Below are 17,488 nucleotides of genomic sequence, written 5' to 3' on the forward strand. Positions count from 1 at the left end.
AAAATTTTATCAGTTTCATTAAACATGCTAATATTTAAATTATAAAAACAATATTTATTACAAATAAGTTCTACATTAAACACTGAAAACTTGTCTGCTAACAACTTACATTTTATTCTTTTTATTAAAATAAAATAAAGGTCATAAAAAGATAATGATAAAGATACAAATTAAAAACATTAAACGTTTTTAATTATTATAAATCTGTACATATCAGCATACAGATGAGACATGTTTAAAACACAGTTACTATTTAAAGTATATTTAAAACTACACAAACACAATTAACTGTTTAGGTAGTGAAATAAATTTTTACAGGTAGTTAAAAGAAACAAAAAAAAGGTAAAGTTTTAAAGGGCTGGAATAAGTTTAATAAGATCGTTTACAGTAAATTACAGTGAGTATACATATTACAGTGAATTAAAACAAAATGCATTCAAACTTTAATATAAGAAGACTAAATTGAAAACTTGAAATGACATTATAAAAAATATTAATAGAAAAATATTAAAAACAAGATTTTGTTTGAGACTCTAAGCTTTTTAAACTAGCTTTAATTTTTTTTCATTTTAATTTGTTGAAACGAACCAACTTTTAAAATATTAATACAGATCTCACTCAAGCGTGACAGTGATCATTTGGTCACGTGGCTTGTAGTTCTCACCACTTGATAACAACAGCTGATTGGAGGAAATGAGCTGGTAGTTGAACCAATCAGGAACCTGATCGTTGCTGTACTGCACTTTCTTTATGTACGAACTCATTTTCAATGCGGATGACCTTTGAAATTTTTAATATATTTAACTGATAATTTCAAAATTAGAGTCGAAAAACTAAAACTTAGATTCTACCAATATAAACAACGATAATTATTAATTAAAATTATAATACAATTATTAGTTATTACAAAAGCGGGGTCTAAAGTGAAACTTTTTAAATTTGAGTAATATAAAGTTAAATGAAAATTAGTTAATAAGTATAACTCAAAATAAAAACTGACAATTTTTTGACTGAAATTTAATTTCTTCAAAGCATTTTAACTTTCAAAAAATTGATTGTGTTAAAAGACTATTAAAAAAATATTAGATGAGCTTGAAACTGCTACACAAATTGAACTAATATCAAATTCCACTAAAACAGTTCACACCAACTTGGTAATGCTTTTACAGTAGAGCATGATGAGACAGTGAAGTTGCCTGCATCCCTTGCGAAGGTACTTGAGCGAGCGATCGCTTATGTACAGGCACCCTGATATCTTCAGCTCGTACACGTAGTGGCACACTCCCGATAGATACTGCATGCTCAGATCCGTCAACTGTTGGTGGGAGTTGTTAGCAGGAACAAGATTTTTTAAGTATTTTAAAAAGTAAATTATTTGGCTTCAATTTAATGACAATGGGTATTTTCTAAGACAGAAATTGTTGAAGTAAAATGCACACGTTACTCGCTGTACGGTGGTACTTGTAGCAAAATAATTGCAAATAATTTTTTTTTTAATCTAAAGATGTACTAAGTATTATAAAACTAATTACTACGTACTACAAAAATAACAAATTTTTTGTTGAATAATCAAGTAAGAAATACAACTTATAAAAAAATTACAATGAAAATTTATATAGGTTACTTAAACTTAATTTTAATTGATCAAGTCGTATTTAAAATAATCAAAACCACATTTCACGTTGTGTTATTAAAAAAAACTTCTGTACACATCTATTTTTGAAAACTTAGTAGACAAAATAATGCTTCAGTATGCATAGGCAAAAATAAAGCATAAAAACACACAAACCAGCGGACACCCAGACAGGTTCAACTTTGTGATGTTTCTGCAGCAAAATGCCAGCGTTTTTATCGAAGCGTCGGTTATTGACATGCAGTGAGACACGTCCAAGTTTTCCAACTCCAAAACTTTATGACAGAACTTCTGCAGTCCAATGTCGGAGACGCCGACGCATTCAGAAATGACGAGAGACCTCACCCTTCCGTTGTTGCCTAGCGACACTAGCCCCTGTAAAAATTTGAAGCTAGGAACTTTAATAAAGTTTACATAAAAAAAAATTAACACATAAGTAGTTGTTAATGGCCCACAATGCCGTTTAAGTCAAATGAAAAGAGATTGTTTTCTTTAAAAAAAATTGAAGTTTGAGTAATTTTCATGTATCTTACATTTCAAACATTAAATGATTTTACAGTTAAAATTACTAAGAGAATAAATTAATTATAATTATTTGACGTTAAGTAAAAAAAAAATGAATAAAACTTTTTAACATACATAGTACTCAAACACAAAAGTTATTTGTGACTTGTATATTAGAAAGTATTAAAAAACTAGGTCTATTATTATTGAAAATTCTTAAAAAATTATTTTCGTTTATTTAGATTTAAGGAACTAAATAATTAATACAGCACAAACTAACAAATCTAATTAAAACTTTAAATAATATCAACTAAAATTCTAATACCAAAATAAAAAACCTGATCATGTATGTTAGCTCCTGTAAGATCAATGTGGAAAATGTTTCTTAAATTGGAAAGCAATTCAACACCAGTGTCAGTTACATGATCGCAATAACAAATGCACAAGTGAGTCAAGTTGTGACACCTGTTTTATCGTTTTCATTGTTCATAACAGTAAGAAAGTTTTTATTTATAAAATCTATATAACAATTAGTTGTTTATAGAGGTTGATTAAAAAACATTAAAATTATTTATGCATAATTTTACTAAATCTAGCTTACTTTAATAGAAAATTTATTTTTTTGCTTTTGATAAGTTTTTTTTTGTAGTAAAAGGTAAAGAAAAGATTGCGCATTTGTACGAAATCATCATAAAACTAATCATTGTGCATCAATAAAAAAGTTTGCTACAATTCAATTCAACGCTTGTCTTAAATTACAATCATCCAACTTTCGTAAACTTTTATTCCAACAAGTACTTGTGTGTCTAAGTTCAGACAAACTTTTGAGAGATTCGAAGCAAGGAGACATCGGAAACTCGCACGCAGTTGGTCAGGTTCAGCTCCCGAACTTTTCCTCCCACGTTGCCCTCCACCAGGTGACGCACTCCGGCGTCGGATATTCGCACGCAGTCGGCAATGTTGATAACCGCTAGGTGGCGCAAATTAGCGAGAAACTTCATTGCCGAGTCGGTTATATTCTGGCAATCCACTGCGTAACTGTCATCAAGTATTTGCATTCGATATGTGATAATAAGTTACGAATAAATTTTCTAACTTAAAGAGTTTTTTAAAAATTCAAAATACACCAACAACTTTATATGTTTAACAGGACTTTAGTTGGTTAATTTTTTGAGTATATTTTTTTTAGTTGTTGTTATTGTTTTAATTTAATAATAAACCATTGTTCATTAAAGTGTGCACATCTCAAGTTTCTTTTACATTAAGTCTTTGAAGAAAAATCTTGCTCCAATAAGTCCTCTTTTTAATAAAAACTAAAAAATACTTATATAGCTTTATATAAACCAAAAATACTAAACTACTAAAAAAGTTACCGGTTTTACAATATAAAAATATACAAAGTTTTTTTTAAGCAATACAAGTGCAATGCCTTTATAAAGACTAAGACGACAGCTTCAAATATTCTTTTAGTAAATAAAAAAGTACAACCAAATTAATAAACTTAAAAATATATATAAGCAATACTTTATAGATCCAAGTTTATAAAATTTCTTACAGATGTTTTAGCCTGGTACAGCATTTTCCCAACATTTTAAGTGATTCATCAGTTATATTGTGATTGCCTTCTATTCGCAATCTAACCAGCTGCTTGTGATTAGCAAACTTCATCAATACGCGATCAGTTACCAGTGGTGAAGATATCAACGTTAAATTGTTTATTTGAGGGCAAAACTCAGCAAAAAACTGCAAAAAGTATACATTTTAAATTAAGAAATACACTTAAACATAAGTTTAATCTATAAAGTTTAAACTATGTTTACTAATTTATGTCTGTAATAAAACTATATACTTTTTATTTCAGTAAAATGTATTGTATTTATTAGTCAATAAAAAATAAGCTATTGTTAATTACTCAAATTTATACAATAATAGCTAAATAATAACTGCAACATTTTCTTAATCCGTGAACAGTTGAAAACTAATTACTTACTTTGGTTTTCAACTTAAATTTTCCAAATAATATTTAAAGCTACAAAAAAGTTGAATGCTAAAAACAAACTGCGAGTCCGTCATCATCGATGGAATCGTTGTCGTTGGCATGCAGCGTTTTGAGCAGCCTGCAGTTGTGCGCTAATACGAGGCACCCCTCGCTCGTAACCTGATTGCAACCAGATATGTCCAAGTGCTGGAGCTTCTTGCACCCTTTACCACTAGTCATGTACTTCAAACCTCTGTTAAGTAAATTTCATTGAAGTTTTACTAGTAACATGAACAGTACAGATTACAATTTTTTTTTGATTTAAAGATTAATAAATTTTTGTGGATGGATATAATTTATCAACTTAACTCTAATTTGTCGATTAAGAATTAAAAAACTGTTTTTGTAGCACTTTGAATGGTTTAATTTACTTAAAAAAACTACTAACAAAAAGTTAAATACAAAAAAGACGAGTATTTAACTTAAAAAGTTATTAAAATAAAAACGTTAGAAGCTAATGTTTATAAACCAAATACATAATAAATTTTAGAAAGAATAAAACCAGATTTAAATTTGTACTACAGAAACATATTGATGATGAACACTTATAAACTAAATCTAACTTTTGATAAAATTTTCTACATACATATATATGTAAGAAAAAAAAAAAAGTTACTTATCAGAAAACTTGCTGCAGTAAGCAAGGCTGAGAAACTGCAAGTTGATGCAGAACTTTCCCAAATTTCTCAACGTTGTGTCAGTTATTCCAGTACGGGACAAGTTGAGGTACAGGAGCGCAGAGCAACCTTCCAGTATCGGTTTCAGTGACTCGTCCTATTTCGATGATTAGTTGGTTGTAAATATTAGTTATTTTAGAAAACGTTTTTTTTTAAATTTTTTGAAACAGAAACATTTGTTATTCGGATTTTTATTTTACGGTTTTTTTTTTGCTGACTTTGCTTCTTTTCTTAACTTTAAAACATAATTTTTGAAATGTATACACTTTTAAGTAGAATAATAATATAAGAAACTAACTATTTTAAAGGCATAGGGGAATCCAAAATTTTACAAAAAAATAAAACTAGCTCTTATATTAAAGCTTAAGGTGTAAACTACAAGCCAACTTTTATAGAATATAAAAAGTTTAATTAGTTATTGAGATATAGACGTTTTTGCAAAAAGTTTTCAATACAAACAAATGGACCGCAATTTTTTATCGTCAATATTCTTGGAAATTTAAAAGTTCACGAAAAAATTATCTTCTCTTTAATTTTTTGAGCTAGAGACTACAAATTTTCAGCAAACATTCCTTTTATAGTATAAAATATTTTGAATGTTGCAATAAAAAATAAAGTAAAATAAAATTTTAGATACAAAAACAAAAAATAGGTGTATTTTTTTTAATTCCTGCATTTAATCGATATAAATATTAGTGATGGACTTACTTTGAAAATTTGAAGAAGAAAAAATCAAATAAGAATATAGATTTTTAGTGAAATAGTCTTTTATCGCTTTTGTAGTTTGAGCTTTCTACAAGAAACCAGAAGTTACCGACTTTGTTTGCGAATAACTCAAAAGTTAATTTCAATTTTGTTAAGCGGTTAAAAATTTCTGATACCTCAAATTAAGTTCTACAAAACAAAAGACCAGCTTGTAAAAATCTAGTTTTAAGAAATTATATTTTAAGAAGATTAAAACAATAGTGTATTATTGATGGTAAACAATCATAATTATAAAAAAATTAGTAAACTATTTATAAATTAAAGTCTACATAAAATTTATACATAATAAAAAAGCTAGCACAGATTTTCTCTTAAGGTTTAAAAAAAAACTTAAAAAAAAATGAAAAGAACTGGTTTCTGAAGTATTCGATCATAGTAAAATTATTTTCAAAAACTAATACACACCATTTGAAAACTTATATCTGTTATAATCTTTGGATAAAATTTATCATTGGCTAAAAGAAAGAAAACTAGTTTTAAATCCTAGTAAATGTCAGGTTCTAAACATTCAAAAAAATACATCTAGTATCACTTCTGAATTTAGAATAAACAACATAAGGTTACCTTCAACTAAAGTGTTCAAAGATCTGGGAATTTCTATTGCTGAAAACCTAAAATGGAACCACCATATCAATTACGTTTATCAAATTGCATCAACTATTTCTTTTCAAGTTTTAAAGAGTTTTAAATCTACAGATATAAACATTCTCAAAAAAATTTATCTCGTTTACATTCGTCTTAAGTTAGAATACAACACACCAATTTGGTCTCCATACCTGAAGAAAGATATTAACCATCTTGAATCCATTCAAAGAAAATATACAAGAATAGTCTTCAACCGTTGTAACATCTCATACATATCTTATTTTGATAGACTCTCAAAACTTGGTATTAAGTCTTTAGAGTATAGAAGGATTGAGTTTGACTTAATTACTTTTTTCAAACTGATTAATAGTGAAACTACAATTAATTTACAGTCTATTTTTGAACCTCATAAATGTACTTATTTACTGAGAGGTAACAGCAGAAAATTTACATGCAGACATAATTTCAATAATAATGTTTGGCATAATTCTTTTTTTTATCGTTCAGTTGAATTATGGAACAAGCTTCCAAACGAATTAGTTTCTTGTAAAAAAGTTGAGCATTTTCGGTTAAGGTTAAAAAAGTTTGATTTAAATAAATATTTTGTTAGCAAAATTCATAAATGATTTTTTTTTGTTGTTATTTCTTCATTAACCACTGGTTGTATTTGTCTAATTTGGTTTAACCTATAGCTTTATTTTATTAGCGGCGCCTTTCCTCTGTGTATAACAAAACCTGTTCCTTAATACATAGTTTATTGGGCTGTTAAAGTGCTAGAGGCCTTGGTTTCTTAAGTTTTGTTTATAGTCAGTGTTCTCAACATTTATCAGCTACTACGAAAGTCCAACAAACGCTGAGTTATCTGAGTATTAAAGATTTGAAAGTAAATATGAAGCAGGCTCTCCTAAGAAAAATGAAAAACGTTGTTCATATAAAAGCGGTTCTTGTTATACGAATAAAAGTGAAACAAGTTGTATGGATAAAAGTTAAGCCGGTTACTCAAATGAAAGCTGAACCAGTTGTTCAAATAATGTGAAGCCAGTCGTTCGAATGAAAGTAAAACCAGTTTTGGAGTGAAACCATCTGTTCGGGTGAAGTTGAAGTAGGATATTGTTGTTCTCTTTTCGGAATCACCGGAATTATAAATTTTGTGTTATAATTTTTGGTGTTTTTATGTTAATTTTTAAACTTTAATTAGTTAAACTCAGTTTTTTTTTTCATTTTTAATGTACAATTTTGGTTTATTTTTGTCTTTTTGTTGTATGTCTTTCTGTATAAGTGGCCTAGGTTTTGATGCCTGGGTCTTTCGTATGACAATAAACTTACAATAATAATAATAATGCAGTATAGTTTCACAGCTTAATCTAATTTTATTTTTATTTTTTATTTAGCTCTTTTTATTTTTCGTAAACTAGTTAGTATAGTAAGCAGATACTTTAAACTATTACTTCACTAAAAGTTTCGATTCAAACAGTACAAAACCATAAAGTAAAAAATATGCTTTAAATTAAACTTACAACAACGTAGGGACAGTCAGAAACGTTGAGGTCTTGCAAATTTTTGCATTCAGCAATCGTTTTAAAGCTGTTCATGCTAGAAACATAGCAATCTCTCAAGTTTAAATGAAGCAAGTAGGGTCGGCTCTTGCAGGTAATTTGACCAACAACATTGTCGGTTACTCTTAATAAAAATTAATTATTTTGAATACACTAAAAAAATAGTTATTTTAAAGTATAAGCTACAACTAAAAAATTAATTGTTTTTTAAAACTTGCATACACTCCAAAAAATTGTTATTGTAAATTATTAGTGAGCTATAACCTCTAAAAATACTATTACAAAAATTTCATTATCTTTATGATAGATTTTTCCTATTTAATCGAAGTTTTGTTACTTTAAATGTGAAAATAGTTTAGAATTTCAGATTTTTCCAGATTTTTACAAAATTTCTCGAATTCAAAGGTTCACATGTTTTTTTAGCCTCAATTGTCAAATTACAGGGTTTTTAGGATTCTAGACTTTTTATCAACCCTGTGTATACTTTCTTGTATATAAAATAAAGTATTTTTCACAAAAAAGCTTAACAAAAATTACTTTTTATTAAAAAAAAATTCAAAAAGTAAATTGAGCTTTTGTGATTGCCTCGTAAAAGTAAAAGTGTACTAAATTTCAAACAAAACAAAAATAACTATCATTATAGATGACTAAAAATGATTACTGATGTTACATTCATGTTTTTGTTATTGTTCAAATTGTTTAAAAACAACGTACTTGTGTTTTACACGGTTGAAGTTGAGGTTGCTCCACAACTTCGGAGCAGTCGTTATAAGTCTCCATGACCGAGAGACTTGCGAGCATCTTCCCAAGTCAACCAGATCCAGGTGACTGAAGATTTCCACGGAGCATGTGCGAGGAAGCATCGAAACTTCGTCACTGTTGGAATAATTATGTTTTGGTCTGTTATTTTACTTTGATTTTAAGTAAAAAATTAATTTAAAATCAACACATTAAGATAGAAATAAAATAGTCAATAAAAATAGTCATGAAAAATAACCTTAAATAGTCATGTGTACCAAACTTATTTAAATGAAGAAATTATTATTTTTATTTTGTTAATAATAAACATGAAAGTATAAGTTTAGTTGAAAATATATGTTAAAAAATTAAATAACTAATCAAAGAAAAGTTCGAATTGATAACTAGAGAAAACACTTCTCAAGGAAGACTGTAGAAAAAAACAACTTAAAAAAACGATTAACCGTTAGCCTAAACCGTATGCCTAAATTTTAGTTTTCAAAGTGTATAAAACTTTTAAACTACTCTCTATCTTTCCCCTATATAAAGCAGCAATGTCTGATAATCTAACGAAAATGTTATACTATTTCAAAAAATTTTTACAAACCGACTCATGTCACCGAAACCATCTTCGTCCAAATCATCGAGCTCCCCTCTCTCTAATCTCTCGAAATATTCTCTCGTTTTGCGAGCCTCGTCAGCCACTACCCTCCACGAGCCAAATATGAGCCTCAACAGCGATTTGTTGTAAACCCTTTCCACTATCGAGTAGCCGGCTGCAACAGATTTATTTTGAAATATGAGAAACCACGTGACGAAAAAAGACTAATAATAATTCATATAAAAAGTGGTTTTATAATAAGCAAATATATGTATAAATTTTGGTCTAAAAACATTATTAACAAATTTCTAGAACGAAAAACAGCTATGTGACTAGTACGTTATTATTTCTAGATATGGTGTAAACTTTTTTTTTCAAATTTAGACATGTAAATATCATAAACATTTGACAAAAAATAGCATATTTGAAATCCATTACTTTTATAAACGCAATTATCAATTAAAGTTATTACTTTTATAAGTCAAACATCAATAGCTTTTTCTAAATAAAAAACCTTGTGACAAATTTAACTTTGTGAAAAGATGTAATTAAGATAAAACAGAATAAATTAAATTAAGATCTACTGATCAGTATTGCTAAATGAACAAAACTATATACAGCAATTCCAATTAAAATTTTGAATTAGTTTTAAACTAATATTTTTATAACTATTGCTTTCTACTTTGTAATTTTAAATAGTTTAGTCTTTAAACTTTATATTATAATATTTCACCAACAAATTACAGCTCCTGCTATGCTGGCCGAAAACTTAGAATGTAAAAGCAATTATTCAAAAAAAAACAAGTACATCTACTTTTTAATCTTTGATATTGTTTTCAATTCATAGGTTTTGCAGAAACAGTTTGTTTAAATTTCCAAACAAAACTAGTAGAAAATGTGAGGTATTTGTTTAGAAACTTAAGGTGAAACTGATATTACCCTAAGAAATTTGAAATCAGTTGTTATTTTGAAGCTTTAAACGCAATTAAGAGACAAAAAAGAAGCTTAAAAACACCGAAGTTTTAATTCTGTAGTATTGGTCTTCACCGCACGACCAACAACAACAGTCAACAATGTATAAGAGGCCTAGTTTGATGATGAGACCTTATCAGTATAAAACCAAGTCGCACAATGTCACATGGACTGTTGTTGAAGGCCGTGTGGTGCAGACTACTGCTGATTGAATGATGGAGTAAAAATATTCTACCAGTAACATAATAACTAGTAAAATTTTATACCATTACCTTCCACCAAAACAAGTAACAAAATAGTTTTTTGTTATTATTACATACCACATAGATTTAAATCAACAGTTAAGGATTTCATAAAGAGTCCTCTTAAAGATACAATTACTTTTTAAAACTTGGTTATTTTCAAAAATCATTAATGGTATGACATTTTTTTATTAGAATATATGTAAGTAACAATAATTAAAGTTAAAAAAATTTGAAACAAGTCGTAACAACGTGATATTTCATAGCTATTTAGAAAACTTATGCTGAAAATGAAATTATATGTTTTATTCAACAAACTATAGAATACATTGACTATAATTGTATAATTATAGTATTATTTATTATAGAATGCATTGATTATAATTGTATAATTATAGTATTATTTATTATAGAATGCATTCATTATATTTGTATTATTATTTATTATATACTATAGTATGAATTAGAGAAACCATTAACTATATTTGTATTATCATTTATTATGGGATATAGTATGAATTAAAGAAATACAAGTTTACCTTTTTGCCTGTCAACCACAAAATTTTTCCATCTTATCCACTTTTCTAAGTGTAATCTCATCTTGTATCGAAAGTAATACCTAAATTTTCAGACAAAACATGCATCATGTAAATTATGTACGATGTGAAAAACTAATCTACTATTCGATGACCATAGTAGTATATTCTAAAAATTATCATGCTTAAATTTAGAAAAAATGAAATTAATAGAGAAAATTATATACCACTTAGAACTAAACAATAAATAATATTATGAATATCAAGGTTTGATGTCAATGTAATTTCAGAAGATTCAAGCTTAAAAACAGACTGGTGTTTTATTACCTTGAATAGCCTGATAAAACAGAAACGGGTCAAAATTTCACAAAATAAGACAAAATTGGTTGGGGGGATAAATTGCATGAAGAAAAATTGCACAAAGGGTCAGTTTTGCACAAAAACAAATTTGCACAAGGGGACAATTTCGTCCAAAGGTCAATTTTGCACAAGTTACAATTTTGCAGGGAGGGTCATTTTTGCATGAGAATATAAAAAAACAGAAAATAATTAAAATAAAATAAATACAGAAAAAATTTAATAAAATAAAAATTGTACAAAATACAAAAAAAGTAAAAAAAAAAAGTTATTGACCGAGGGTAAGGGTTAGGGGTAACAGTGATAATATAAAAAATATATATAAAATTTAAGCCGTGTAAAAATGTCTCCGTGCAAAAGTATCTTCGTGCAATTTAGTCCCCTTGTGCAATTTTGTCTGCTTGTGCAAATTTGAGAACTGTCGTTGTTCAAAGTATATATCTTGGTATGTACTTACAAGTACATACATATTTTAAAAATAGAGTTCAAAATATATTAAACTTTAATGCAATTTTTTTATCATAGTTGTTAACAAAACTTTTAATTGAAAAGATTAAACTAAAAGTAAACATGATTGTTAAGTCTCTTAACTGGACATAATTTAAGTACTTATATATTATTGTGACCATCATTAAATAACATATTAAAAAAAAACTTATTTAAAATAGGACAGTAAACAATTAATAAAAACAAACAGAAGCAAATATGCTATAATATATCATACAAAAAGAAAAAAAAAAACCTTTAACAAACATTTTGGAAGTTTCCAAACTTTGACTGACTAAAAAACACTACATACTACTAAAAAACGTTTAGTTAAGTGGTGGGCAATGATTTAATCGGCGGGCGGAATCAAGAAAAATTCAGTCTTTGGCGGGCCGGAGCTTTTAAAATTAGCAAACTACCCCATTCAGTAAACGGATTTGGTCAGATAATTCCTTTTTAGACCAAGGTCTGGGCGGATAGTAATTTTAAAAAACGATTTGGACTCAGCCGGATACTAATTTTATCAGGTTGATCACTATTTCAAATCCATTTAATTCACAAAAATTTCTTAAGTATAGCATTTTAATTAACACTTATTAAGTATTCAAATTTCTATATTTATTATGACCCTGGGCAGAATTAATAATAATTTCTTGAATGCAATAAAGACCCCCTATGCAATAAATACCTCCCTATGCCCTCAATTACTAAAAATTACTTGAGACAAACTTTAACTTGTTAAGTGTATCATTAATTTTGCATATCTTTTCAATTTTAAATTTTTCTATGAGTGCATTGTTTTACCAAAGTTCATTGTAACATTAAACTTGATGTCAGCTGAAACTAATGTACTTTTTTATTGATATCACCTATTGTTCTAGATTTGCAAGTGCAAATGCGTCAAAATGTTCTTACTGTAATGGGAGAGAAAATAGTTATTATGCCTCAACTACAGAGTAAACTTCATGAGCAAAAGTACCCTTCCCCAATAGTTTGGTATTCAGTTTGTTCATATGTCTAAACAAATTCATGATAAATGCAAAATCTGAGAATCAATTCTTATTAGAAAATTGAGTAATACCTTTATACTTATCTTTCATTTTTAAAAGTTGCTGAATTTGCGGCATTAGATCTCAAACGCATCTAAATACGTTTCCTAAATCTTGTTGAAATGTAAAGCTGAGCAATTTGACTGAAAATAGTTGTCAATTACTTGTTGGGAAAGAATAAAAAAAATAACTTTCTTAACAATGATATAAACACTTCATTATTTATTCAAGAAAAAGTGTCATTTTTGACTCATCCATTGTTAATGAATGTCATTGACATGGTAGTTGGAAAAGGTAGATATGTAAAATACCAAGTTTAAAGTAAAAAATTTTGTTTATTATACAAACTTTAAAAGAATATTCCAACTTAGTTTAAACAAAACAAAATATTAGGACAAAATGGTGTTTTATTACTACACATAAATTTAAAAATAAATAACATGTTTGTAAAGACTAACTTTTACATTTTGTTTTTTAAAAATTTGATACAAAGTTTTATACAAACTTTGCAATATTGACCTTGGCAGGCCGGTTATTTTCATTCGCGTGCCGGATTCCATCAAAATTTAAAAAATGTTTGAGGGCTGGTCAATTTCACAATGCGTGCGGGATCCGGCCCTTGAACTGTACATTGCCCACCTCTACTTAAGTTAATAAAATAAATTTTATAAAACTTCATATCATCAAACATACTTCCTAGCTTCATCAAGTCTCTGTCTTACTTTCAACTCCTTTAGTTTCTTTGCTCTATAATAAGTAAGCCATGCAGTTAAGCATTTAGAATACAACTTATTGTAGTAGTGATAGTAAGCTTGTGCAAACATTTTGCTTGTTGGCTGAAACGATTAAAAAGGCTTTTTATTTCTTAAATTTTATTTTTTTAGCACTGTTAAAAAATCATACAAAATGCATATTCTAAAATTTTATTATAAGATTTTTAATTTTTGTTGTTTTCTTAAAAAATTAAAATCTTTATTTTTGTTGGTTTTTTATTTACATATAGTCAACAGTAACCTTATTTTACCTATAATGCTTATCTATAGTTATTATTGAGGGATTAAAAGTAAAGTACTTTATCTTTGCTAAATAAGTAATTTGTAGTTTAAAAAACATAAAGCCCATTTTTTATTTATTGTAATAATGTAGCTTTTGAAAATACTGCTTTCATAAACTTTAAATTTACAGTAACCTCTTGCTTATTTACGCACATTGTGTCCACAGAAAAAGTGCGTAAAGATGTGAGAGATCGTAAAGAAACGAGAGGTACCAAATATACTTACTATAATGGCTGTTTTTTATATTGATTCTAGTTATAAGCAGACTGGGAACTTTCCCACTTTTAATAATTTGTTTACTTTATTTATAAATTTGAAAACAAAAGATAAAACTATACATATTTAAAAAAAAAGGTTTTAAATTTATGTAAAATAATAATACTTGTAGAATAAATTTACTAAATTAAACAACAAATTGATTTTTGCTTTATATTTGTTTATATGTGACTTATTTGATACTTAACATTTATATTCTATTCTACTTCGCGAATTCAATTTATAATTAAGTATTTTTTTACAATTAAGAAATGGTGTGGTGTCTATATTATAATTTGTTTCTATAGTCTTTAAAAATTTTTCGCCTTTAGTGCTGTAATAGATTTCTTCTTTTAAACAAAAATATATAAAGTATAAGAAAAATATTTAATAAAAATTGTTTATGTTACTAAAAGTTTTTTAATTAGACCTTTGCCCACATAAGGATAAACTTCTCTTACATTGTATTAAAATATTATCTATTATCTTATATTAAACTAAATGTTTATCAATAAGTAAAGAAACATAAGTTTACAAAGTATAAAGATATAAAGAGGTGAATTAGCATTTAAAAGCATATTTTAAATTAGAAATATACAATAAACCTATTTTGTGCAATATTAAAAAGAATTAAAATTTTCTATTTTTTGAATTTTTTAGAATTCTAAAATGCGTAACTAAACGAGAGTGCGTAACGTCACGAGTGCGTAAAGATCCGAGAGGTTACTGTATATCATAAATTTGAGACTGTTTTTGATTGTTAAATATTAAGGCCATGAAGTAAGGGAGTTCCAAACTTTTGTTTATAAAAAATAACATTGGCTTTTCTTGAAAATTATTAGATTATATACAATACATACTTAAAGTAGAATAACAAAATAATTAACTTTTAAGACATAACCAATTTTGTAAAAAAAGTCCAATAGAAACAAATGAAACACAAAACTTTAGGACTCATCTTCTCATAGTTTTGAAATTTATTTAATACCTATCTCCTCCTTCAATTTCCGAGCAATTTATTTTAAACTTTCAGGAAATATTTATTTAATAATACAAACAACTTGTAGAAAGCAGATTTATGAAAAAAAAAATACCAAAGTAGAAAAAAAAACTTTTTGTTTAATCAAAAAAAATCCTATAATTTGTTCAAAATTTAACAAATATTAGAATGAGAAAGTGAAAAGAATTGCTCAAAAACTGAAGGAAGGATATGTTTTATTGAATTAGTCTATTTTCGCCTTTTAGTTTGCGCCTTTAATAAAGAACCTATTGTACTCTATATCTTTCATCGCTTTATCTGAAAAGTTTTTTAGAGTCTCTTGAAATAGTAAAAAAACTGTAAAAACTAACTGGTAGCTTAGCTTTTATGTAAAAAATAAGACTAAATTCCATAAAAGGCAATTTACCAGCTGATGGCATTAATCTAGCTAGTTGTAATACTGTTTAAATATTCAAGACTAAAATTAATGAACTGACATATAGAAAAAAAAACTAACCACTGTTGTTGAATCTTCACCAAAACTAAAAATTTGGTCCATAAAATAAGCAGCTAATGGGCGAGCTTGAGCCTTTAAGCTTTCTGGTATATATGAGTCCCTAAAACAAAAACAAAAAACTATTATACCAACTAATACAAACAATCTATGGCTTTACATTGATACTTTATATCTAACATAAAGCTCTAGGACAAAACGTATTAATGAATCTATTTAAAAATGTATACAAATACATAACTAGAAATAAACTATGAACTATAAAAATTAAGAAAAATTTAATGATCATTATTATAGTAAAGTTTTTAAAATATTAAAAATAATAACACAATGCTTAATCAAATTTTAATCAAAATAACATATAGGTTTTTAATAATATGCTTTATTTTTCTAGATATAAGCTAACTACTAAATATACTTATTAAAATGATAGGTTTAAAATTTTTACCCTAGATATATTAGTAATTATATTATTTATAACTTTTTAAAACAAACTTTTTTTTCTTTTGTATTTACAACTTAAAAAAAATATTATAAAACTAAAATATAAATACAAAAAAAATTACCATGAAAGATTTTTAGAAGTTTTTCCAATGCCTTCCAGTTTAAGTAATAACCATTGCAATGGATCTTCAGGTTTTTCTAATACAATGCCACATACTAAAGACTGATAATTAAAAAAATGAAAGTGATGTTTAAATAAGAAATAATAAAATATCATTTTTTTAAATCAAAATATTTAACACTTGGATAAATGAAGTAATAAAGTGTAAACATTTTTATATAAAAGAGTTGTAAATAATGCTTTTAAACAGCTAACCTCATAAATTTCAGAAATGTTATGATTAATAATGTATTTTCTTAGGCTTGCATCTGCTTCTTTTAATGCCATAACTTCGTATCTGGAAAAGAAAAAATCTAAATTATTTTTATATGTACTACAAACTTTTCTTCATGTCAAAAAGTCAACATAAGATTGGGTTTTATTAAGTAAACAAAATCTTTTACAAATTATTTCTTTAACAAGCAACTTGGGTTTTTTTTAACTACTTTACTTAAGTATTTTGTATATTTCAAAAATTAAACTTACCGATTATTTTGATGCAAACAAATGGATTTACTGCTGTTATTTACTCATACCTTCAGTGAAAAAAACATATTTAAAAATATAAAAACTGTAAAAAATAGAAAGTTGATCAAGTTACACTAATTATCTAATTTAAGATTATTAACTTCAGAATTTAAAAGCAGTAAAATTTCAATAAACAAGCCTTGTAGATGCAATACAAAAAAATATTACCAAAAAAACAAATTTTTATGCTAAAAATTTCATTTCTTGGACTTTAGCAAAGTCCTTTAATTACATATAAAAATATTTAAGTTTTGTATAAAATTCAATATTTTTATATGTTTATAACGTTTATTTTACAAACATTTTAAATCTAAAAATCTTTGTGATTTAAATCATCAAAAGCACAAAACAGTTTAGTAAAGACTAGTAAAGACCATATTTAACTCTTAAAAAATTTAAACAAAACTCAAAAAACTGGGTTTTATAAGTGTTTCTATAGAAGTTTCCAATACTAGTGTTCTATTAAATTAAATAGCTTAAAAAAATAATCTGTAAAACAGATCTTTTGAAATATATTTTGGTCAAGGCTCAATTTTTATTTTTAAAAAGGGATTTCTGGACAATAGAGATTGTTTTATATCATGTTTAATTTTACCTGTCCCATTAATATTTAACTTTTAGTTTATCAAAAAAAAAAATAAAATAATAAAATACATTCTTTTAAGGAAATAAATAACCTGTGTGAACACAAACCGAAAGGTGTAAAGCAACTATGGTAAACTGAAAAATTTCTAAACAAGTTTTTATTTAATAAAACATTATAGTTCTTAAAAGAAAAAAGCCTTATTTGATTTTCATCAAAAAAGTAATATAT

The 17,488-nt window shown here is 26.5% G+C and overlaps 1 protein-coding gene across 1 annotated transcript; it reads right to left on the bottom strand.

Moving 5' to 3' along the window:
• Positions 1–381: 381 nt before the first annotated feature.
• Positions 382–16,718, bottom strand: LOC145842223 (F-box and leucine-rich repeat protein 13-like). The gene is made up of 17 exons (XM_082949640.1): positions 16,633–16,718; positions 16,363–16,444; positions 16,109–16,209; positions 15,546–15,645; positions 13,433–13,575; positions 10,851–10,930; positions 9,104–9,272; positions 8,473–8,634; positions 7,720–7,882; positions 4,792–4,949; positions 4,197–4,368; positions 3,693–3,880; positions 2,960–3,175; positions 2,476–2,602; positions 1,790–2,008; positions 1,152–1,315; positions 382–780 (listed from the first exon to the last, which is right to left on the bottom strand). The coding sequence occupies exons 2-17, from the start codon at positions 16,432–16,434 to the stop codon at positions 615–617; spliced, it is 2,400 nt and encodes a 799-aa protein (XP_082805766.1). The 5' UTR covers positions 16,435–16,444; positions 16,633–16,718; the 3' UTR covers positions 382–614.
• Positions 16,719–17,488: the final 770 nt, after the last annotated feature.

This window comes from Thalia democratica, chromosome 8 (genome assembly GCF_965202585.1).
Source record: "Thalia democratica chromosome 8, ktThaDemo2.hap1.1, whole genome shotgun sequence".
In the NCBI taxonomy this organism is placed as follows: Eukaryota; Metazoa; Chordata; class Thaliacea; order Salpida; family Salpidae; genus Thalia; species Thalia democratica.